Genomic DNA, 23,005 nt, shown 5'->3' with positions numbered 1-23,005 from the left:
TTGTCCCATGTAGTAAACCTGTATGTCAATATATCGATTAGTATCGCTGCGTGGAGGTCGCTCACGCCGAGGTATTTAGACTTTAACATAGTTCTCCTTCGAACTGATGCTGCGTATTAGGCAGCAGCAATAACAACATGTAAAAGTAAAAACAACGAAGACAGTCTGTGGTTGAGTTACGCAGGTTTTGCTCACCAATGGCGGCCCTGGTCCTGCATGCAATGAAAGCATGGTTTGCTGCGGTAAGTAAACATTGGCTACACTGATTTTGCTTTTGTGTTGCTTGGCGCATCGTCAGGTAATTTTCCTGTTGTTTTAATTTCCTGTTTGTCGCGTTTGGTTCACGCTGCTCTGCCTGCCATATTGAGAGTAAAAGTCAAACGGAGAAATGTGCCATCGGTCAAATGTGGAGTATGTATACCCGCTTGGTAATCAAAAAACTATGAAAATATGCTGTTTTAGGGTTGTATGGTTTTGAAGAAATATTTTTGGTTGCTTTAGTGGTCGTGTTTATAATTAGATGCAGGATGTATGTATTGAGAAATAGTAATCATCTATTTTAACAAGCCGCAAAGTTTAGTCTAAATATCTTGTTCGTTATTTAACGTTTAGTTAAAGTGGACTGATTTATAACTATAAGTTACATAGTTATAAGATATGAGTAAGTGTTCATTCCAAATTGCTGTTTGTTGTTGTAAGTAAGCCAAGTGATAGAACTTATCAAAATTACTTTACCTACATAAAATAGTGAAAAATTCGTCAGCGTGGTTTGATCATAGAACCAGCATACCTGTTAGACCAAATTCTGTGTCCGGTTTGCCTATATCTTATTGGTATAGATATGTTTCCCTTCCCCTACGATGGGAAAGAATCCATACTTCTATTGGGTAAATTTTAATATACTTATATATATAATATATATTATATAATTAAATTTCCTTTTGATTAGTTTCGCGGTATAAATTACTTTCTACAGCGCTATTTTTATCAATTGTACCTGAATGAGTTTAAAAAAAGACCAACATAGCTTTCTGTGCGGATTTTAAGTTTTAACACATGTTACAAACTCAAGGAAAGTGGCCGCTTTTCGGCTATCTCGTTTGCTATACTATTCGCCCAAAAAACACGCTTTGCATTTTTTGTCGCCTTTACTCAAACGTGTCCTTACTTACATTGCCAGGCCACCATGTCGCTGCCGGAGAGCCACAAGGGCGGCAAACTGCACGCTTACCAGCTGCTCTGCAACATGACGGTGCAGCGCGAGCACGACACGCCGCTCGAAGCCGACCACCTCGCCCAGTTCTACGTCATTCTCCACAGCGGCTTGCACTCCACCGACACGGTAGGCTTTTAAGTTCGAACGACGCACTACAATGTTTAAAAAATTGCGATTCGTTATGTTTTCGGCAACTTAGCGATTTTGAAATGGTGTTTTTGGCACTCTATATAGATATATAGAGGCGTGCTGAGTGCCGTTTTGACAAATCCTTTCGTTTGTAACTTCGAAGTTTCTTATAAAAACTAGGTAAACCTTTTGTTTTTGCAAACCTTTTGTGCTTATAATGTGCATTTCGACTTGGCTCTGTAATCTGATAGTATAGCTAATGGGTTAAAACTTAATTTAAAAGGTGCAAATTTTGGTTAAGATTTTCTCACGTTACGGGATGAATATTTTTTTAACTAAGTTTTCTCTAAATAGTATGTCAGGAAAATGCTTTAGACTTACCTATTAAGTGTGTTTGACTTTGAAACGGCGATTTGCGAGTCCGTCGTACCATACTCCGCTTTCAGGTAGCGTTGTCGTATAGCACGAAATATTTATTTTTTGTACTGGACCGACCCCATCAAGTATTGGAAATTCGGACATCAGGTATTGGAATTCGGCTTAGGAGCTATTTTGTTGTATATAGTCTAGAAATAACGTCATGGACACCCTTACATATCACTGTTGATCCTAATCACTGCATTGTGTATGTATCTCTTTAAAACAGTAGTAGGCAATTTTTTTTTCTCGCGGCATAAAGTTCTCTTTTTAGAGCTATCAAACGCCCACTACGTAGAACCACTACTAAAACAGTGGCGGATTCAGGATATATTTTTTTAAGGTGAAATATTGCACGGCGCTTTGATTCGCAAAACACTGCCATGCCATAATGTAAAACATAATATAAAACGAAGAATTTTCGCGAAAAAAATTGCGCTAACATTTAGTTAAATTGTCGAAAATATAGTTTCGACAGGCTATCAGGACCACACGTGGATGTGTGAACCACGCTGAGACATTTAGAAAATTCTAAGCCACACATACTTATGTACGGCTATCACGCGGCGAACTAACAATGGCTCTGCAGGTCAAATTTTAGCCGCGTCCCACAGTTTGCTGACCACTGCTTTGAATAACGTTTCATTATTGTGTGTTTAGGACATCGTGAGCGAAATAGTGGGAAGTTGCGGCCACTACTTTTCCTCCTGTCTTCCGGGATCCACTCTACTCCTCCTTGACTTCATCTACGCGTGCCACGGTGTCGCCGCATCATCCGACCTTAAGGTAAAATGATTTTTCTAATGTTCCAAGTTGCATAAACAGTCGAATATTTCAATAAAAATATTAAAGCCTTAATATTTCATAAAATCGACCTTTTGCTGTTACAAACGTTTCGGCAATACCTCATGCCATCATTTTTGTCCTTTTTTCTTTTGTGTGTGTTTAGCGTTTTTATCTTCACTTGTATTTTTACACTGATAATGGCATAAAGTACTGCCGAAACGTTTGTAAGAGCAAAGTGTCGATTTTATCGAAGATAATGGCTTTCATATTTTTATTGAAATTACTAAAGAAAAACGTGTATTGTGTTCCAATCAAATATAATTGTTAACGTTCGCACAATTTTAAAGCAATATTTTTTGTAAAAAAATTCTCTACTAATACTATAAACGAAGCACCCAAGAACTCTGGGTAATGTCGATTAGACCATCCAAAAAAATCTGACAGATAGGCCGATCCATATTGAATAATATTTCGTAAGAAAATTGCACATTCCCTAACATATTTAGGTTATTCATCGACCTCAGATCAAAAGTTATTTTCATTTCTGTTGCAGGCTCCCAGGGTAGAGGCGCAAACGATACTTGGCTCTTCCCTGTGCTTCCCCAACGTTTATCACGATATCCCGGTGCTGAAGCCCGACTCCGTAGAGCCGACGGCCACTGTGTGCAACAACATGAAGGTAAGAGGGCTCGAAAATAAAATAAGCGTTTTTTTTTTTATATAAAACCGTGGTTACTAATGTACAGTTAATTGTTTTCTGAATGCGTTCGAAGAAATAAAAAGAGCACTTATATGAAATCAATGTTGCACTGAATATGTGAATAATGGAAATCACCTTGACCCTTGCAAGATAAATGTCGACCTTAATTCCTGATCAGCAACAACAAAATACTCTAGCAAAGCTAGCAATTCAGGTCAGACACAATAAACAGGTCTTAAAAGATATACTGACGATGCCTTGATTGGCGAAATATATATATATCTTTTAAGATCTGTTTATTGTGTCTGACCTGAATTGCTAGCTTAATTGGCTAGAGTATTTTTTGTTATATGAAATCATGCATTTCTTTAAAAAGGACTTCAGGTAATTATTTCTTTCCAAGTAGAATTAGTTCCAATAAACCGATATTTTGTTCGGAAAGGTTTGCTATTTTCTCCAATTTAAAATCCTTTATATAAAACCTACCCAAAATCATAATTTGAAAATGTAAATTGAGATGACCGAAGCCAACATGCACCAGTATATATTGCCCACTTAACGCTGCGAAATGCTCCAATACACACCCACCTTTAACATAAAACAATCTTCTTTCCAGGATTTCGTGGTCGACGCTTTGCTCACGTCGGGAAAGAAAGAACCTTCGGCGAACGCCCGCTGCGTGGCGCTGTCGAGCACGGGCTTGTGGTTGTACGAAGAACTGACCAGTTGCCATGAGAACCGGCATTCACGCATTAAGGAAGCAATTAACGTGCTGCTCGTCACCCTCAAGGTATCGTAAAAAGTAGACCAGTTTGCAAAACCATAGGTTTGTCCGATGGCTGTATAAGTCTATAATATACACTAATACAGTGATTATCAACCGCCGGTCCGCGTCAACTTTCCTGCCGGTCCGCCTAATATATTACAATCTTGAATCTCAACTACAAAATGCATGATGCTGAAGGCTTGTCCATCAAATTTAGAACTTCGCCAGCTTCGTAATTTGCAACATTGCGACGTAACATGTTGCCTACTTTTGTCTTTTTTTCATTTGGGTTTAATTTTGATTGTTAGGTCCACGGGTCCGCAAAATTTGTTTTAAAATTTTACCGGTCCTTAAGCTACAAAGGTTGAGAACTGCACTAGTATACAGTGTACGATGACGCAACCTGTTACCTTAGGCAAAATATTTAGTTCGGTCCGATACAAAATGACGTCATTACTCATTAGATTGATAAAATTGTAAAATTAATAATCGTTATTATACAAATGTGTTTTCAGGCTATTAGGTAGAAAGTTACTTTGGCGTTGAAGTTTAGCTATTTTCTTAGATGTTTCGTATTAAAATTGAAAAACCCCGTTTGGGTCGCAAACTAGGAACTATTACTCATATTATTTAAAATCGAATGGGCATCGAGTTTACCCTAGCATCGGACAAGTACCGATATTATCACCGGCATCGTATATCGGGTCTGATCCAACATTACCCAACATCCTTGTCTATGGTTCACATATTTTAACTTGAGATGTTCAGAACCTAAATTTTTTTTATTTATAGTGTATTCGTGTTATTTAGACTAAAAATGTAAATGTCTAATGTGTCTCGGGTAGCTTAACATGGCCAAAGGCTGCAATATTAGATTGAGGACACTGGCTACAATTAAAGAACAATCGTCTAACCTGGCCATCTAACGGTCAATTTTTCGCAGTTCAACAACCGCTCAGTCGCGTGCGTCGCCTGCACCCAGCTTCATCTGCTGACCCACTGCAGCAACGAACTACTGCAAACTATGCCTGAAATGCCACCCAGGATAATCGAGGTAAAGCGGCACCATTTCGGTAAACTCTCGCGCAAGTCATAAGTTTGTCTAAACTTGTAAAATCAGTGCTTGCTAGTGATTGGCTTCTTATAAGCGATATAAGTTGTAACATTTTCTGCTTTGTTTTTTAAAGTGTGGTTTTACATTGATTGATATGTATGGACCAAATAAACATCCACGTTGTAAGAAATCTGATTTCAAACACTTATGCTGTAAATAAAATTTCTACTTCGTCTTCTGTTTTAAATAGCATTTTTTCCAGGTTATGTCTCTCAGCGTATCAGCGCTTTTAAATGACACCGAAGCCAAGAACACAGAGTCCGGCAGACAGGTACGCGACTTAATGAATATGTAACACTTGGTATAACGTAATTAAACGGACGCACTGAACGCGCTGCTTGTTTCGTTCACTGGAAAAAGAAAAACACCGCATATCCAGCATTGGCATCTATCCCAGATTGGGCGTAATTACATTTGGGACGAGTGAACAATTTTTTAACCCCAAAATTGTCGCAACACATTTTAGATGGCATGCATAATTTGCGAAAAAGTTTAGCAACCCACTCCTGCTAAAAAAATAACACCACAGATCCAGCATTGTCATCTACCCCAGATTTCAACTCGAAGGGCTTATTCCATTTAGACATAGTGAACAATATTTGCAACCCCAAAATTCTCAGAAACACATTTTGGATGGCATATATTGCATAATTTCTGAAAAGTTTATTTACCCACTCCTGATAAACATTTTAATGGCATTTTTCCCGATGTTCCGTTGCAGTTGTTGGTAACGCTGCTCCTGTGCATACTGGACTGGTGCATGAGCTTGCCTCTCGAGTTGCTGGTCAACACGTACGGAGCCAATACCGAGAAACGACTCATCCGAACCGTGTTCAAGGTAAGCTTTAACCTTTCGTGTACAGTGCACAAAGGGTTTTGTAAACGACGTTTGGTCACATTGTGTTTATATAATTGGAGGAGAAAGCGCTAGACGATAAAATAGAGACGAAATTGTGATGCAAACTGGCACGAAAAACAGTTATAATCTAGGAGATGTTTGTTTCCGACTATCGATTTAATTCAGGTAACTTGTTACATTAATTTAGGCCTGAAGCCCGAAAAATTCTAAAAGGTGGGGTAAAAGGGCCCACGGCACGATAAAAAATAATCCCACTAGGGCTGCTCAGTAAATTGTCGCTAACTTTCCTTATTATCCAAAGTCGTTACCCATAGTTTTACCAAGCTTTGCATATCCCCAGGCGATGCAGACGGCGGCCCTCGGCAAGCCAGGCCACAGCGCCAAGCACAGCTACAGCTTGTCAGATCTCGCGTCTAAAGATTTCGACCCGAACCTGCCAATCGACACCGTTCAGGAGTCTCCCAGCAGTTTGTTCGCCGGTTCCAGGCCCAAGTCGACCACTCGAAACAACGCTGCCTCCAAACTAGGTAGGTTTTTTCTTTCCTTAACTAAAGCAGCTTGTTTATTCAATGTAATTCGTGAATTATACCGTATATCACGAAAATGACAATCGCCATGGAAGCGGTATGCTTTAACACCTTAAATTGTTTTCGTTGGGAGTTGCTCGCTTGGATTATTTTGTAGTATTTCTCATAACTGAAATTGCTCCTTAAAATATGGCTTTTTTATTGATTTTTTATCCTTGTTCTCATTTCCTGTTATGCTAAATGTTTAAATGTTTTTTGGTGCATTTTCTAAAAAGGCTGGTTCTCAGTAGACGAGTCTGGCGCTAACGTAATTTTTTTTTTTAAACGCTGTCGTTTGCAGAAAGTTAAAATAATTCAACTTTTAGGCTTTCGGTTAGAAGCGAGAAAATTTGCCGTTAACGCTGTTCACGCGTCTAGTGTGAACCAGTTGGGTTGTTCCAAAAAACACTTTTTTATCAAATTTCAGAGGGGACCCCCTGGAACTGTTAGGTTGCGTCTAAAAACCCCACAAACCAAATCTGAGCACGTTTGGTTCAGTATTGACTAGGGATGCTCAAAGTAGAATATCGAATCCTTGGATTCGAATCCAGATGGGATTCGAATCCAATTCTGCCGTTTATTTCGGGTAATTGGAACCGATATAATTTAATGTTTTACCGCGGATTGTTGTGCACAAACGCGTGTGGTAAGTTGGCCTGTCGCCGCGGCACCAATTTACAGTGCTTGCTTTAAATACAACCTGGTAGTGCAGTGTCAGCGTTTTTTCGGGTGACCAATTACCGCGTCTCGCGTTAACGTTCGTCTAATAATTAAGTGTCAATCAAGCATTATTGGGCGAGCGGCTAACGTGTAATGTCTGGTGTGGAGTTTGCAATTTCCCTAAATGCGTTAAGTTGCAAAAGTAACATAGCGTTGCAAAACGTGCTGGCCGTCCACAAAATGCGCTATGGGGGTTACTTAAGGTCAACTTAATATTCAGGAAAGTTATGCAGTTATGCAAAACGTAATTGTCAAGATTTCGTTATGTCAATAATAACTTTGTATTCTTTGCAGTACATCATTTAACTGCACAACAGATAATGTTAGTCAAAAAAGAAGCAATAAGACTTAACAATGCTTTCAAAATCAGGACCGAATTGCTTAAGACTTCTGTGTGCAGTGTAACATTTTCTCACTATTGGCAAAAATATAAGTTTTGGACACAACCTGGACAGTTGACATATTACAGTTTACAGAACGGCTTCAGATGACAGTTGTTAAGAATGTTAAACATATGAGAGAGTTTTTTTTATTATAATGTACACATGTTAGAAAATTGTTTGGGCGATTTATTGCTGTGATTGTGGGCCCGGTAGGGTAGATTAAGATTAATCCCTTCCCCAAACAAAATCTAGGTTAAATAATTTAATAAAAATATACTAGGATTCGCTATTCTGGATTCGTTATTCTAGATTCGAAACCTGTTATTCTAGAATACCTTGGGATTCTACTTTGAGCATCCCTAGTATTGACCGTGCTACGTCAATTTGAAAATTCAGATTTGGGCTAAATTTTTTGAAAAAATAAATTATCCTCCCCCTGAAAAAAATTTTTTTCTTCTGTTTTGCATTGCTTTGCAATTGAATAGCCATAAATTAACCTGTTTAGCAGTAAAAAAGTGAGTAGTCATGGTACAAATGTCACATTTCAACAACATTTGTTAGGCTGTTGTGTACGAAAAATGTCTTTTTAGGACATTTTATATCAATTACTTATCTAAAGTTCAAAAAAATGTGCTAAAAATACATTTTTCGTTTGGTTTGTGGGGTTTTTAGACGCAACCTAACAATTCCAGGGGGATCCCCACTGAAATGTGACAAAAACGTGTTTTTTTGAACAACCCTAGTGAACCAGCCTTAACACCTACAAACTAAAAGGGTTAATGTTATTGTAAGCACGCGTTTCTTGACTTTTAAAGTATACCTGAAAAATAGCATGAGTCAATGTTTCTGTTCAGGCAAGAGCGGCGCCGTGAGTCTGGTCGCCCACACGGTGCTGGCCCACCTGACCAACCACCTGGGCCACTTCCCACTGGCCCGCGGCACCTCGGTACTCACCTGTCGGGTCAGCGAGCACCACGACAGCGAGATCGAAGCCGGAGAATTGTCACCGAAACTCTTCCAGTCGCCTAATGTACAGGTACGTTTGTAGGGGTGGGGAATCACACATATAGGGTTGAAATGAGTTGAGCTTTCTCATAGGTTAGTGTAAAAACGTTTGCCGGGTAAAATTGAGCTCACTGCTTTAAAGCAAAAAAATCCATGCAAGCAGACTCGAAAAGTTATAATCAGGGTTTTGTCAAATTCCGAATAAGTTGATCACTTGTTTAAACTTTTTTTTGTCTCTATATAGTTCCTGATCTTCAACGACACTTGTCTTCTCTCTGTTGTCGAACTTCCTGCAAAGGTAATGTGTGTAATCGTATAGTTACATATATTCCTAGTATTTCCTAGTACCTAGTATTTACAATATATTCCTGGTATTTCGCTGCACCGAGTATCGCGTAGTTAGTACTAATTACATAACTAGTAATCGGTTACGGATTATAAAGGCATTTACGACTTAATAATATTAACCAATCGGAATGTTGCTATTAGTGTACGACTTCTTATAAATAAATAAATAAATAAATAATATAATTCGCACTTCGTACAATATTTTGTTGGCCGAGTTATTTTATTTTCGACGAAACTTTGCACAAAAAAGTTTGTCTATTAGTCTGTTGGATTACTTACCGCCGTCGGAATATAAAAAGGGGGCCTTATTCGTTGCAGAGTTCGATTGGCTTAACTTCTTCTGTAGACACAATGTATAGTAGTTATCATTATTAGGTAGGCGAGTAAGTGTACACACAAAAAAAAAACAGATCCACAAAACAAAAGCAATGACAGAAATCATGGTCCATTGATTGATCAGCAAAACAATAGGTGACCCTCTTTCTCACGCGATTGCTGTGCCAACAGGAAGGGACTTCCCCCGGGACGGATCCAACTGCGGGCTTGAGCAGCTCGAATCGTTGTGTGCGTTTCATCGTGCGCGATGCTGGCGGCAAGTATTGTTGGGACGCAAGCGTGCTGTACGGTCCACCGGATGTCAACAACATAATGCGACCTGGTATGCTAGTCATTAGAGAAAGTGCATTTCTACTTTTTTCGTTCAACGGATGGTTGAATTGAGCTTTACCCTTCCTCCGACCTGAAATTCTAACTATTTTGTGTTTATTTATCCCGCTTTATCTCTTTTTTGTTATAAGTTTTTAATCTAAGACTTTTATATACAGTATATCTACAGGTGTATTAAGTAGCACTATAGGATAAAGGCCAGATAGTTATATAAAATCGTTATTTAATGATGTACTTGTGTTCATATTCATTTTTTGTGTTTTAAGGCTTCATCATAGGGGTTTGATTTTTATTTTATGTCCTACTCCATAAACTCTTGGAAAACGAGTTTTTGGTTTATTGCGTTTCACGTTAATTTCGGTAGTCTATACGGCGCATATACGACTTAGGCATGTGAGAAGGCTGAAACAACAAACAATTTACATTGACAAATGTGTCTATACAAAATCAACCTACTGTATATTCTGCTAGCACATGCAGACTACAAAATAACTTCATTAAAATACCGTTTCAAACGTTGCCCCAATTCAGTTCGCTGCGAACCACTGTCCACGCTCGATTCCGAAATCAGCCAAGCCGCGACGGAAATCTGTCGATCCTACCTCGATTACGCGCAACAGGAGGCCGACATCAACCACAGGGTGGCGCAATCGAGCTTACCGAACCGAGAGAACGAAGTGGCGGCTGACTCTTGTGACAAGCTCGACCAGGTATAGAAGGAAACTCGACAGGTTTTATACATTGGCTTTAGCATTAAAATAACTCGTTCGTAAAAGACAAATTAAACTTATTCGGTTGGTGAAAAGGTAGTGCTGTATACTTTATATAAAGATTTTCAAAACGCAAAAAAGGGCTATACTAATTATACACTAGTGCTGTATACGAGTATGATTTTAAGTTTGCATCATCTAGTTGTAATCTTAAATGGCGACTCGGCTTTTATCCAAATTAAGAAATGTATCCAATTTTTTCAATGAAATTAGATTTGCCGGTATATTTCGTGTTTTTACTAACAGGTTTTAAAACGTTGATTATTCGAACTGCGAGTTCAAATATGAATAATGAATATGCTGTTGCTGCCAGATTGTACAATTATTCTTCCGGCAAAATTTTACTGGAGTGCCAACGTTTCGACCACCTATTCGGGCAATCTTCTTCAGGGCCCAAATTTTTTTTCGTGGTCGAAACGTTAGCACTTAAAATAAAATTTTGCCGGAAGAACAACTGTACAATTGTGTTCAAACATATTCTAAACACAGCCTTCTGTAAGCTAAAAAAATCTAAACAAACTAAATGGTTTGTACACAGCTGCTGCAGTACCTGGGTTGGAGCAGTCCTGAGTGCCAGAGCCGTTGTGGCTTCCCCCTCAATATTCCCGCTCCTGCCCCCTTGTGCATCTGCCCCGAACTGCAGGAAAAGGCGTCGCTGCGTTTGTTACGTCATCACGAAGAACTTGGTACCAGTTATGCCGAAAATGCTTGTGCGACTAGGTATACAATTTAAACATTCTTCGGACTTTTCTGGCATAATCATAGTCGGTAATTTTATAAGATGTTAAAAAAATAGATATATTTGCCTAAAATGACATCATTAGTTGATGATGCAATCATAGGCGAAAAATAGAATTTTTATATTTAACACTGAATAGCAGAAATAGATCAGCCTAAATTTTTGTAAGTTAGCGGTTTCTAATATTGTTAACTATCCTTTTTTAAAGAGGAAAGTGAAAATTCCGGCGTAACGACACAAATGTTAAGAATAAATAATCAGTGTTTTTCCAACCAAAAGGCGTTGTTGGAACTTCAGCGGCAAACAACAAACGCCTTCCTCTGCGACAAAAACGTTTTGTTTTTCATTACGCTAAAACAAAAAATAATAGACAGGCGGACAAAATAAAAATAGCACCTATCAAGGAGCGACAGGTTGGGCTAAAAGGCCAGCCCACTTAACTTTAAAAATTGCGAGATATTCGAAGTGTTTTATAGACTTGGTCATAAAAACAAACATAACGAACCGCGCACATAATAGTAAGCAATTCAACAAATCATTGTCTACACAAGTTCCAAACAGAAGAGTTACAGGGTTGTTTTGTAAGGAAATTATAGGTTTTAAACAAATCCAAAATGTAATTTCTTCCCAATAGCTTTCAATATGATGACAATAATAAAATATGTGCGATATAGTTTCAGGGGCATGTCGGAGTCAGTTTTTTCAAAGTAGTGTAATGTTTCGTTTGTTACAATGGCACGTAGGTTAAGTTTTATTTGAAACGAGCATAGCTTGGTTTCTATTGTGGAATTATAGACATTACAATACAGTTTTTCCAGGGAGTTGTATTTGGAGAAGGCGAACCGATAAAAACCGCTTTATTTTATTGTATAGATAGAGTCTTTGGTGTGTCACACATTTGAAAGAGTTTCATACATTTGTTAACTAAACCTACTTTAATTTTCGATATATTATCAGTATGATCCCACTGGGGTGGTAAGGCAGCAATCATTTTAATGAAGGATTTAAAGTCTTTGTTATTCGGTTCAAAGCCGTATTTTATTGCCAATTGGCCATACTTAAGATATTGTCCCTCAGAATGGAGTAAGTCTGAGTGTTCGAGTATTCCCGCATCAATGAGGGGCTTTAAGTAAAATGTTTGGCTTTTACATTTGACGCTCCTTGACACCCACAGTGACCTGCTGTGCGTTTTACTTGAATAGACAATTTGAATTATGGCTCTGGGGTCTGATATTATTTTTCGTATAGTTAGCAGGAGGACAATTTTTTCGCTTTGAGTTTATTCCAAGGTTGCCCATAACCCAGCACTCTAGCTGCATTAAGTATAGCTCATTTTTTTTCTAAAAGTTTCCAAGGGGCTGTGTAGTTAACATCCAAAAATTTGCTACCCATTTAAAGTTAAAGTTAAAATATAGGAATCGAAATCTAGCATATTTGCACCTCCTAGTGATGCAACTGTAACATCTCGTTTTGCGCCCAGCTGGCAGTGCGCCCCCGTGCGGCCTCGTGCCCCGGTAACCAGCCACTCGGCCTTCCACCACGCTCGCATGTTGTGCGTCGAGATGGGATTCCTCGCCCGCGACAACCGCGACCGCGTCAGCCTGCTCACCAAGAACGAGCGCCTCCTGCGGGAGCTCAAGAACCTCGACTCGCGACGGTGGTGAGTGGACACACGTGTGGTAAACCTAATTTTCTAATATACTCCGGAAAACAATCAGTCTTCAGTCGGTCTGGAGGATTTTTGTTTTTTGCCAAACACAGCTAGAAAATGCTAGCGTGCCATGAAAGTTGAACACATCTCATATCGTCAGTTAGACTTTTTTTGATGCGTCTTAGAAGGCCCAGATCACAGTTAAACAAACCTGTAGAAAAGTCTTATTGACTCTTTCTTAATTATTACGGATTGAAGAGCGACTGCAGTAACCAATTTTTCCACGCACAAATTCCGTACTGTTTAACCATCTATTAAGCAAAAATTAATGCCAAAAAAGTATAAAGTCGCCTAAAATCTAAAATAAAAACAATTGTCTTCTAGCGTAATAACTCTCATCAGTTTTATTCCTTTAACATCGTAAGACAAGCTTCCACTCCGTGTTATTTCTTGGCAGTCGCGACACGCACAAGGTGGCGGTGTTCTACATCGCTCAAGGTCAAGAGGACAAACTCTCAGTTCTTTCCAACACTGGAGGCAGCAAGGCGTACGAGGATTTTGTATCTGGATTGGGCTGGGAGGTAAGTGGATAAGTGTGCTTAAACTTGAAGTGCATCTAATTTCGTCGATGTTGCTAAAATATCTTGGCAATGGTCAATGCTTTAATGTCCTCAAGCCATACTACCGCTTTCAGTTTATTGTTTAAATAGAGTACTACCATTTAAAAAGAAAGTTGACAAGCTTTAGGGGGTATGTTGTTATTTATGGCCTCACAAGTAGCCGTTATCTGTTCCACATACAACAGCAAAAGGACAAGAGTACATAATGATCACATGAAATCACATTTAGCCTAAACAAACATGTTGAAATGACGAAAGCTTGACAGCCATCCGTTGGTTGTCTCCTTGGTGGTTTAGTTTAGTACCACCGTTTGTCACATTAAAACACTATCGCACTTTTGTTCCTGTTATTTGAATTAACCAGAAACAGCGCAATAGCGCTTTACCACATTACTTGAGTGCACGAATGCACGGCTAAACGCCAGTTCTTGCCCACCCCCTGATTAGTACCACTTTACTTTGTCGGTAAATTGCTGTTTATGGCCGCAATAAAGCAGGTGTCGTACTTGCGGCGTGCGTCTAGTGGCTTGCGGTCGGTGTAGCTCATGAATGTGATATTACTTTTTATTGCGGACGCTTTTTAATTTGACGTCGGGCGATTGTCAACCAATTTCGGACCTTGGTTCAAGAGGAAAACCGATATTTTGTAGTTCTCCCTAGCTACCACGACAATACCTCTTTGAGGAGAAATATATGTATCTGTGTCGAGCAATTTTATTTGGGAAACTTTTAAATCTAATGTTTATACATCTGGCGTTTTAGACATTGTAAACTCATCGTTTTATGATGTAATATTACGTCAAAATTTGGTCCATATCATATAGTTGTTGAATGCCGAACGATACATTTGCGCTTTTGTAGCCAGGGCTTATAATGATCTGCTTTATAAGCAAGCTAAGGTGTTGTGAAAAATTTGTTTATAAACCGCGAAATTCATTTTAAAAGGTCTATTCTTTCCTTTGCACGTTTTTATGTGGGATGTCCTCTTTACCTAAGCCTACTATTACCCAAATGAGCAGGCAACACATGCGCCACCCCTTTACAAACAACTATATAGGTGTTTTGAGTCCCGTTTACCTGGATTGCTTTTTGGCCAATCAAACGAATCGCCTTGTCTTACTCACAGAACGCCTCATATCAGTTTTTTCCTTTTATTCATAAGAATTGTTGAATATATAAACTTTATTTCCCCGAATACACAGAAACACGCTACAGCTTATATTAATTGTACTTGTTTGTTTTTATTTATCTGTTATTTTCGTCTTATTTTGAGAGTTCACAAAGCAAAAATCAGTAGATCTTGGCACTCGACTGCGAACTGAAGCGCATCTAATAGATAGATAAATCACAGCGCTATTTTTCCAAACTGTAGTAATGACCCAGAGATATCACACCGCTACCATAAAACACCGCCAGAAAGAGGAGGTGTAGTATAGCGACGCAACGGGAATCGAATAAACCAACGCGCATTTAATCTTTGCAGGTTGATCTACGCGTTCACTGCGGTTTTAGTGGCAAGCTGCTAAGCGATGGCAGCACTGGCAAGACGGCACCTTACTACGCAAGTTCCACCGTTGAAGTGCTTTTTCACGTTTCCACGCGATTCCCTTCTACTGACGACGCTGCCAGGAACGTAAAGGTACGCCTGACTCCTAAATGTGTTTTGACTAGTTTGGCTGAATGCTGGGATTTCTGCCAGCCTGGTTTTAATTAAGTTAAAAGATTCAGCCAGCCTGTTTTGACTTGGCTTTCTATAAAATTGTTGTTTTTTAGATATTTTGCAATCTATTTAAGTAAATACTGCACCGCATTAAAATAATGTGTACATAGCCTACTGTATGTACTGCGGGCCTCTTAAATTGTGCAACGTTTCTGGCGGTGCTAGTTCAGTTATCCAAGCTTTTTGTGTGTTCTGATAGTTCTGGCCTTAAACTCCGTCATTTCATAGCAGTGTTTTATGTGCTAAAGTGTAGTTGACGCGGGTCTCTTTAAAAAAACAAGAGGACCATATGTGTCCCCAAACCCTATATATAAATCTAGGCAGATAACTTTTAAGAATTCATACAATCCTGAAGCTGTAAATATGTCCACAATAAACTGTTTCTACAAATCACCAAAAAACAAAAGAATCTGTGAAGAAAAAATCGACTTCTAACCCAAAAAATAAAATCCAAAAACAAAGTGACCTTTGGTAACGATTACAAGCTAAAAGGTTCATCCCATTTCAGCTGAAGCACCTTGGCAACGACGAGGTGCATATAGTTTGGTCGGAGCACCACCGCGACTACAGACGCGGCATCATCCCAACCGAGTTCGGTGACGTGCTCATCGTCATCTACCCCCTACGTCACGGCCTCTACCGGGTGCAGATCAACAAGAAGGCGGACGTGAGTTCCAAAACCGCCGCCACTTTCAGCGGTTTCTTATTTGCGATGTGAACGGATTTTGTCGCCATTCCAGAAATAGAATGCCTTATCGCTTTGTTAGTATTCACCGAAATCAGTCCGTCGGCAATGATTTGGTTACAAACAAAGCGCCGGAGATAAAAAGAGACTGAAAGACACTATCTGTAACTGTGATGAAGTTTCCTCCTTTTCGTGATTTAAAAAAAATATTCAAATCGACCAGATTATGTTATTTATGTCCTTAAATGAATAGCGGCCTTTACCTTTTTAGTTTTCTGTGTTGCAGCTCAAAATACTCAGCGGCAATTTAAAAGTATATTTTTGTTTGAAAAATTTTGTTATGTGCATAAAAATTTTGGGTCGACTGTAAGGGAAGAAGTAGTTATTTACATCCCCATTTTTTGGAAGCCTTTTCACGCTTAAAATGGAATGCCAGCGTAGAATGATACTAGATAGAGGCGTTTTTAATGTTAATGCTTTGCCGTTTGTTCCTTACTAACCGACACACGTTCTTTCCACAGGTGCCATACTTTGGGCCTCTTTTCGACGGCGCAATAGTCAACGGTCGGGTGCTACCCATCCTTGTGCGTGAGACGGCCATCAACGCAGGCAGGGCAAAGCGTTCGCAAATCTCGCTATACCAACCGTAGTATCCTTTTTAGATTATGTTATGTTTAAATTAGTCAAATAGACCATTTGAAGCGTTGTCGCTTGTATCGTAACCGTACAACCAGGCGTAGCAGCCCGCTTGGTTATATAGCAAATTTAGAGAGCCTTTGGGTCGGGGTAAGCTTGTAAGAGCTAAAGCCTTTATGTTGGTTGAATGGTGTTTTAGCATTAGGGTTTCATTAAATTGGGTAATTTATTTATAAGAAATTGACATATATTTTTGTTCGTTCTGACAAATTACACCTTTCTACTTGTGTATTGATTTGGGGACGCACGGATAAAGAATCATGTTACTCAAGCCGTTTGTTTAACTAAACGAAAACACCTTATTTAAAATCACTTTGTTTTGAAACGCGTTATAGTTCTTAGTTTTTGACAATAAACCGCCTTTATTTTTCCGCCTCTAAATCCAATTATGCGTTGGTGGGTTCATGTTGGTTCGTGGCATTCATTTGTATCGTGTGCACTCGTTTGCCTTTTCACAAATCGAGTTTGTTTGACGTCAACATGTTGTCGCCTGTCAACAGGAAGTTGCAAAGGTGATCAGTAAAGAAGTGATTTGCAAAATCATGTTTTATTCGTTTCTGATAACTTTATTTTTATAAAACGCGCAAAATTTAACAAAAATATACTTTGAAAATGCGATTTGAAATAAATATCCAATCCTCAGCTGAATTTTGTGCGCAGCCGAAAAAACAAATGCCGGGCGGTATTCTGTTTTAAAAGGTGGCCGATCGTAATTCACTTTGTAACGAGTTTCGAAGCGGCGTGGAGCGGCAACTTAGTCACGTAGCCGCAATAAACTACACAACGGGGCGCCCGTCGCCTGCGACCTTATACCTGTGGCGGAGACGGACCTGGAGGTGCAGACGTTAATTTTCGATAATTTTCACGCAGTCTGGTGCGCTGGTAACGCAATGCCCGCCTCGCGTTTTTTTAAAGTGGATTACGCATTTTCGACTGACGTGCTCACGCAAAAGACGTCAACGAGGCTGTATTTTTGCATTTTTCTGAACTGACTGCAGCGTTTGCTATTGCGGCAATCGAAAATCGAGTTAACAGTTTTATTGAAACACTGTAAGGTAGAAAATGTGTTATTGTAAGGATTTGGCATGCACTTGTTTTCTCTCCACATTATTTCAAATGATAATAGCTAAACAGATTTTTTGCGAATATATGCAATTTTAGGGCTGCCTGCTGAAATCTTCGACATAATTGTTTTAACGTCTTAAAAATGACAGTTTAAAGGTACACAATACATGCATTTTACTGGTTGTTTTGAGTGACAGTTCACCGAGTCACGTGCTGAAAAAACGCGCATACTTTGCAATCATACCTCAGCCAGGTAGTCACGAAAGCCACACACGCTTTACCGCCATTTATCGTCACCGAAATACCCCTAAAAATGCACTAGGATAGCTAAGTCGGCCGCGCGACGCAATATAAAACTGCCGCAAATTTCGCGTCGCGGCGTCGTCAAAATTCCTGTCGTTTTTTTTTTTTCCAGCACGAGTTTACGACCGGAAGTAACCCCGCGCTCTCCTAGGCTTTGTACACCAGTACAATGATATTTGCTTTAAAACGTCTCCAGTCTATTGGCATTTTCATGGTTTAAGCTTCGCAGTTCGGCGATGTCCGGAATGGCGCAAAAAATATTTTTTCGAAAAAGTTTTTTTCCTTTACTGAACCAACTCGCCACTAGCTATGAGGAACGAACCCGCTACCTTCGACTAATCGTCGAGCAGTTTAAAGATGAAACAACCTTCGAAGACTACAGCGCCCACCTCTTCTGCCCGGCGCCGACGGCCCACGGTTCCAACGGTGCCAGGGCCCGCGCTTCACCGGCGCCAGCAGCGCCCGAAAGCGCCAATGCGAACGGAAACAACAATCGCGGTTTGGCCGAAGGGCCTGCCCCTGGATTTTCTGCCTTCTTAGCGGCAGGTATGTATTTTGTTGAAAGACCACTTGATACAACGGTAGAAACCACAACTGTTCAAGTATGGGTTTTACCTTTATACGCCTTTTGTCAATAATGACAACTTGTTTTGGTCCACATCAGAACTTGTGTTTAAAGCAAAGGTATGGGAAGTCACCACCAATAAACATTTCTGTTTAAGGATTCCCTTGATATAAATTTAATTTTTGACGTCCAACGTTTTCTAAAAAATTCGTTTTTTGTTACGTATTAACAGCCCAATACTACACTAAGTGTCCAGTTACTTGCCTGAACGCGGATTTACGTTATTTTTACGCAGACTCTTAAATAGTTATCAATTCGTGCTCCCCACATTTGCTAAATAGGTTACCTGAATTCATTTCTTCTCAAGCAATAAATAGGAAAAAAATAAATAAATCCGTTTTGTAAACAACTGTTCCCATTCTACACATTATACGCAACGTTACGATTTTGTATCGTACTTAGATGCCATCCAATCCGACCACAAATCGCCAACAACTGCCAACGCAAGTGTCGCGAAGACGACCTTCCCTGCGGCCGCCAGGGTCGCTCCCCCGGCCTCCCACTCCATGATGACGTCATTACACCCCCCACCCCCTGCGTCATTGCTCTCCACTTCGGCGCCTCCCCTCGTCAGAACGATGACCAAAAGCGCGCCTGGTCATAAACCCCACGTGACCTTCGACCTTTCACGTGACCAAATGGGTGGCTCCCAGCCCCAGATTGAGGTCGGTGATTTCCCGACGCCCCCTACCAGCCCCCCGTCACGTGTCAATCACCCACACCAGTTCATCAACTGAAGGATCGTAATGAGATAAGCATTGCTTCCTAACATCTCTGTGTAGTAGTCGGCGAATGAAGTTACGAAGACCGAGTGTTAGAATCCTAAGCTGTTCAACATCTCGCTACAGCGGTTTGTTTGAATCTCCCTTCTGCAACATAGATCGCTGTTGAGTGAACACGAGTCGAGCCCGATTTTTACGCTTTCGTCAGAAATCTTACATATGCAAACTTTCATTCGCCACACACTCTCGAGCTTGAAACATTCCATGAGTTGCCTGTAGCAACTGAAAACGATCGCTATCGGCTGCTGATTCGCTTCTATATGCGCTTGACTATTATCGGTACGACGAGTTTGAATTACCACTTGGGTGCATCGAAAATCCGATGGGACAAGTTTCGAGTGTTATAAATGTGCTGTAATTGTTCTCACATTCCATCAGCTCTCAGATGAGTGTATTTCGTGCTGCGCCGAATTGCAGTCCCACCGCGACCCAAGCCCTATACCCGCGTTCCTCTAAAGTTTCAATAAGCAGCAAACTTTTCTTCTGATCTTTTCACGCGCGATTCGCCGAAAAAAATTGTTCCCTGAAATATGAGCGGTCACCTATCGCTATACTATCCACCTGTGGTGCTGCGGTGAACATCCGAAGTTTTGTTCAAATGTACTTGTCTTGCTTTTGTCAGTCGCATCGATCCCGCCGGCGGGATTAACTGCTGTTCAGTGCACGACAGTTCACTATTCAGCCTTTACTTTCGTGTGACTTGTTTTTCTTGCGCTGCATCGCTATCGTCGCAGGGTTAGAAGTGGTCGATTTGGCGAGTCTGCCGACTTTTGGTCAATGCAAAATAGTGATGGTCTCTAACAAATCAAGTTTTTTTTATAATGTAAATTATCCACATCCCCAAATTGCGATTTCAAAATGCCTTTAGAAAGTCTACCACTGATTACTAATGCTAATGTAGCTCGGTTAAAAGAAACACGTTAAGTTATCAGCTCGTTGCTGTTTTAAGAACGTCACCACACATTGTAGAGTAATCCATTGGCCGACGACAGGCCAAGCCGCGGCAGCTATGAAAATACGCCAATTTGCGAAAATAGTAAAATTGCTCGCAGTCGGCTAAAGGGCAAAAACAAATTCGGGACTCCCAGGCTGCGCGCGTTCAACTACGGCCGGGCGAAAAGCGGCCAAGACGCTTAAAAAACAAACCCGAAAAGCGTGGAATTAGCCAGCGAGCCGATTCTCAAACGCGGCTTGGGTAATTGCGATTTCCTGTGTCCCGACGGCATTTCGCGTCGTCACCCCAATCATCTACTCGTCTCCGTCTTGTTTGTTTGCCTTGAACTGCGCGCGCCCATGCATTCCGACGTCGCACGCGGCAGTTGTGTTTTCAGGTGTCGTAATGGCGCCGATGCCGTGCACAATACCCGGTCGTGAGCGCAGATTAGCAATTGGGGCGGCCAACGATCGCTAGTCTGGCCTCTATTTTTAGCGCGCGCTCCTTGGCAGACTAAGTCGGCCCTTGCGCACGCAATCACGTCTCACCTGGCTGTCGAGTTTTCATTGGCGCTTCCATGCCCTGTGCTCAGTTTAGATCAGTCGAAAACAGTAGCACAAACCCGTATTGGGCTTGCAGCAGGCTATCTGGAAGACTTTTTAAATTTTACATATATTTTTTGCAGGAAAGTTCAGTATTTCAACTGACTCAAAACTATTTAAGTTTAGTATTATAACCGACTAAAATCTATATAAATCTATAATTAATTTGTCCCAATGTTTATTCTTTCTTTTTTCCTTTAAAAAAGCACCTCTGGATTTTACTGACATGCCATTTGCTGAATTTTGCTTTATAACGAAAACATTAAGACAATCGCACGATTTCAATCTATACCATCGCCAATTTGCACGCCGCCAAATTTCGCGCATCATTTATTATTATTATTATTATTCAAATTATTATTATTAGTAGTAGTAGCGGTCGTCGCATTTGTTTTACGAATACCCCGTTTCGCCAAGCGCAAAGTATATCTATAATATTGATTATCGTATTAGTGAACACCACTATTCTCATTGCAATTACCCTGTGCATTTTTATTTAGTACGTTCCTTCGCGATCAGTTCGTTACGTTTACGTTTTAGTGCTATATTCTTCTTACCATTGTTATATTCTTATTATATACGTGTGAATATTGTGCACCTTGCCGTGTTGGGGCGCCAACCGCACTTCTTCATTGTCGCAATATCGAAGAGTAGGACTAATAATAAAATCTTCCGCGCCACTTTACCCTCTTATATCGATTCCTCGCCGTGGTATCGGCATCGGCGTATTTCTCTCGCAGATAGGCAGATGTTTGAGGTCAGGGTTTCAGTGATAACCCGGTGTCTCTTAAAACAAACGCAGTTTTTGAGATTTTCTTGTTGGGATAAGTCGGAAATTTGTTTATTATTTACATAGTCTTCGTCACCTTTGCGAATATGTAACGTTTCGGCGACATATTTGGTCGATAATAAGCTTACAGCCTGCCCCATAAATAGGTTTTCAAGGAACGGCTCGCAACTCCATCTTGAATAAGCCTCCCACTGTTTTTATTGACATCGCCTTTTATCGTTGCTAAACCTCTATACCAGGGGTGGGCAATTATTTTTAACCGCGGGCCGCATGAGAAACTTAAATTGTTGTAGCGGGCAGGGTAAAAACTAAGACCTTAAGTACACACAATATGACGTCATACTCCGACGCTAAAAATTAAATTAGCTAACTTTTTATTACATAAGGAGTTGTGCGCAAACGTGCAGTTTAGGTTGCTTATTTTTTGAAAAAAATATCATATTGGGGTCTGTAAAACTGCTTTATATCACACTTTTTTCTACATACATCATCTCGAAACTGGCAAGTTAAATACAAATATTTTTCAAGGAATTTGCCAATTGCAAAAATTTTAAACGTTATGCTCATCTGACATTTCTAATAGGATTGGGTAATTCGGAATTTGTAGTCGTGTTCGCATTCCCCGGGGAACCTGAATAAAATTATGCTGAAAACACGACCTGGGCTAGAAATCAATTTTTTTTTCGTGTTGTAGACCTCTGCCGTCGAATAAATTGTGTTCAGTTTCTGGAATTAAATATAATATGTCAGATTCGGTCCTGTGGAAAATGTAACAAGGCAGCAAGAATTCGGCTGTTATTACGAAATAAAGCGACAACACATTTTTTCGGTTGTTGCCCTTTCTTGAAGCGTGTTTAACACGCTCTTCAACCAAAAAACAAACTGTTAAAACTATAGAGTAATGATATATGACTTCTTAAATAATACAAAATAAAATTACAAAAAGAATAACCGCACGCGTTGTGCAATGTTGTAAACAATTAATTTCAAAATGACTTCAGTCGAAGTCAAGTTTTTAGCAAAAATAAATAAAAGTTAAGTCCCAGTCCCAAACCATTATTTGCCACAGTCAAGTCAATAATAGAGGGTTATTGTCATCAAAATAAAACGTTTTAAGATTTGTAAGAAAAAGTGAAAATTACTTTTACTAAAATACGACAAAAAATCGTAACGCACAGCAGACGCACTGTTTTATGTGCGAAAATTTTAAGAGGAAATATTTAATGAAAACATATCATTTTAATAACTTAAGTCATTTAAAACAGGTGACTTTAATCGAGTTATCGACTTAAGTCGTTCTAACATTGTCGCTTTGCCCCGAAAAGTGATTCGCGAGAACGGCGAAACG

At 39.9% G+C, this 23,005-nt stretch overlaps 1 protein-coding gene across 1 annotated transcript in view; it reads left to right on the top strand.

Moving 5' to 3' along the window:
- LOC146167878 (ral GTPase-activating protein subunit alpha-1-like) overlaps window positions 1–21,538 on the top strand; it is a 50,770-nt gene extending 29,232 nt beyond the window's left edge. Inside the window, exons 33-52 of the mRNA XM_083386160.1 lie at window positions 1,181–1,342; window positions 2,423–2,548; window positions 3,102–3,227; window positions 3,865–4,038; window positions 4,958–5,068; window positions 5,331–5,399; window positions 5,850–5,966; window positions 6,328–6,514; window positions 8,511–8,692; window positions 8,906–8,959; window positions 9,517–9,667; window positions 10,207–10,385; window positions 10,984–11,165; window positions 12,665–12,844; window positions 13,293–13,416; window positions 14,939–15,094; window positions 15,684–15,842; window positions 16,382–16,509; window positions 18,232–18,470; window positions 18,952–21,538. Coding sequence (XP_083242286.1) covers window positions 1,181–1,342; window positions 2,423–2,548; window positions 3,102–3,227; window positions 3,865–4,038; window positions 4,958–5,068; window positions 5,331–5,399; window positions 5,850–5,966; window positions 6,328–6,514; window positions 8,511–8,692; window positions 8,906–8,959; window positions 9,517–9,667; window positions 10,207–10,385; window positions 10,984–11,165; window positions 12,665–12,844; window positions 13,293–13,416; window positions 14,939–15,094; window positions 15,684–15,842; window positions 16,382–16,509; window positions 18,232–18,470; window positions 18,952–19,286 — 3,141 coding nt within the window. The 3' untranslated portion in view covers window positions 19,287–21,538. The remainder of the gene's footprint in view (window positions 1–1,180; window positions 1,343–2,422; window positions 2,549–3,101; window positions 3,228–3,864; window positions 4,039–4,957; window positions 5,069–5,330; window positions 5,400–5,849; window positions 5,967–6,327; window positions 6,515–8,510; window positions 8,693–8,905; window positions 8,960–9,516; window positions 9,668–10,206; window positions 10,386–10,983; window positions 11,166–12,664; window positions 12,845–13,292; window positions 13,417–14,938; window positions 15,095–15,683; window positions 15,843–16,381; window positions 16,510–18,231; window positions 18,471–18,951) is intronic.
- Window positions 21,539–23,005: the final 1,467 nt, after the last annotated feature.

Source organism: Ascidiella aspersa, chromosome 1 (genome assembly GCF_963924565.1).
Source record: "Ascidiella aspersa chromosome 1, kaAscAspe10.2, whole genome shotgun sequence".
NCBI lineage: Eukaryota > Metazoa > Chordata > Ascidiacea > Phlebobranchia > Ascidiidae > Ascidiella > Ascidiella aspersa.
This window is presented reverse-complemented; position numbering and strand designations above follow the sequence as displayed.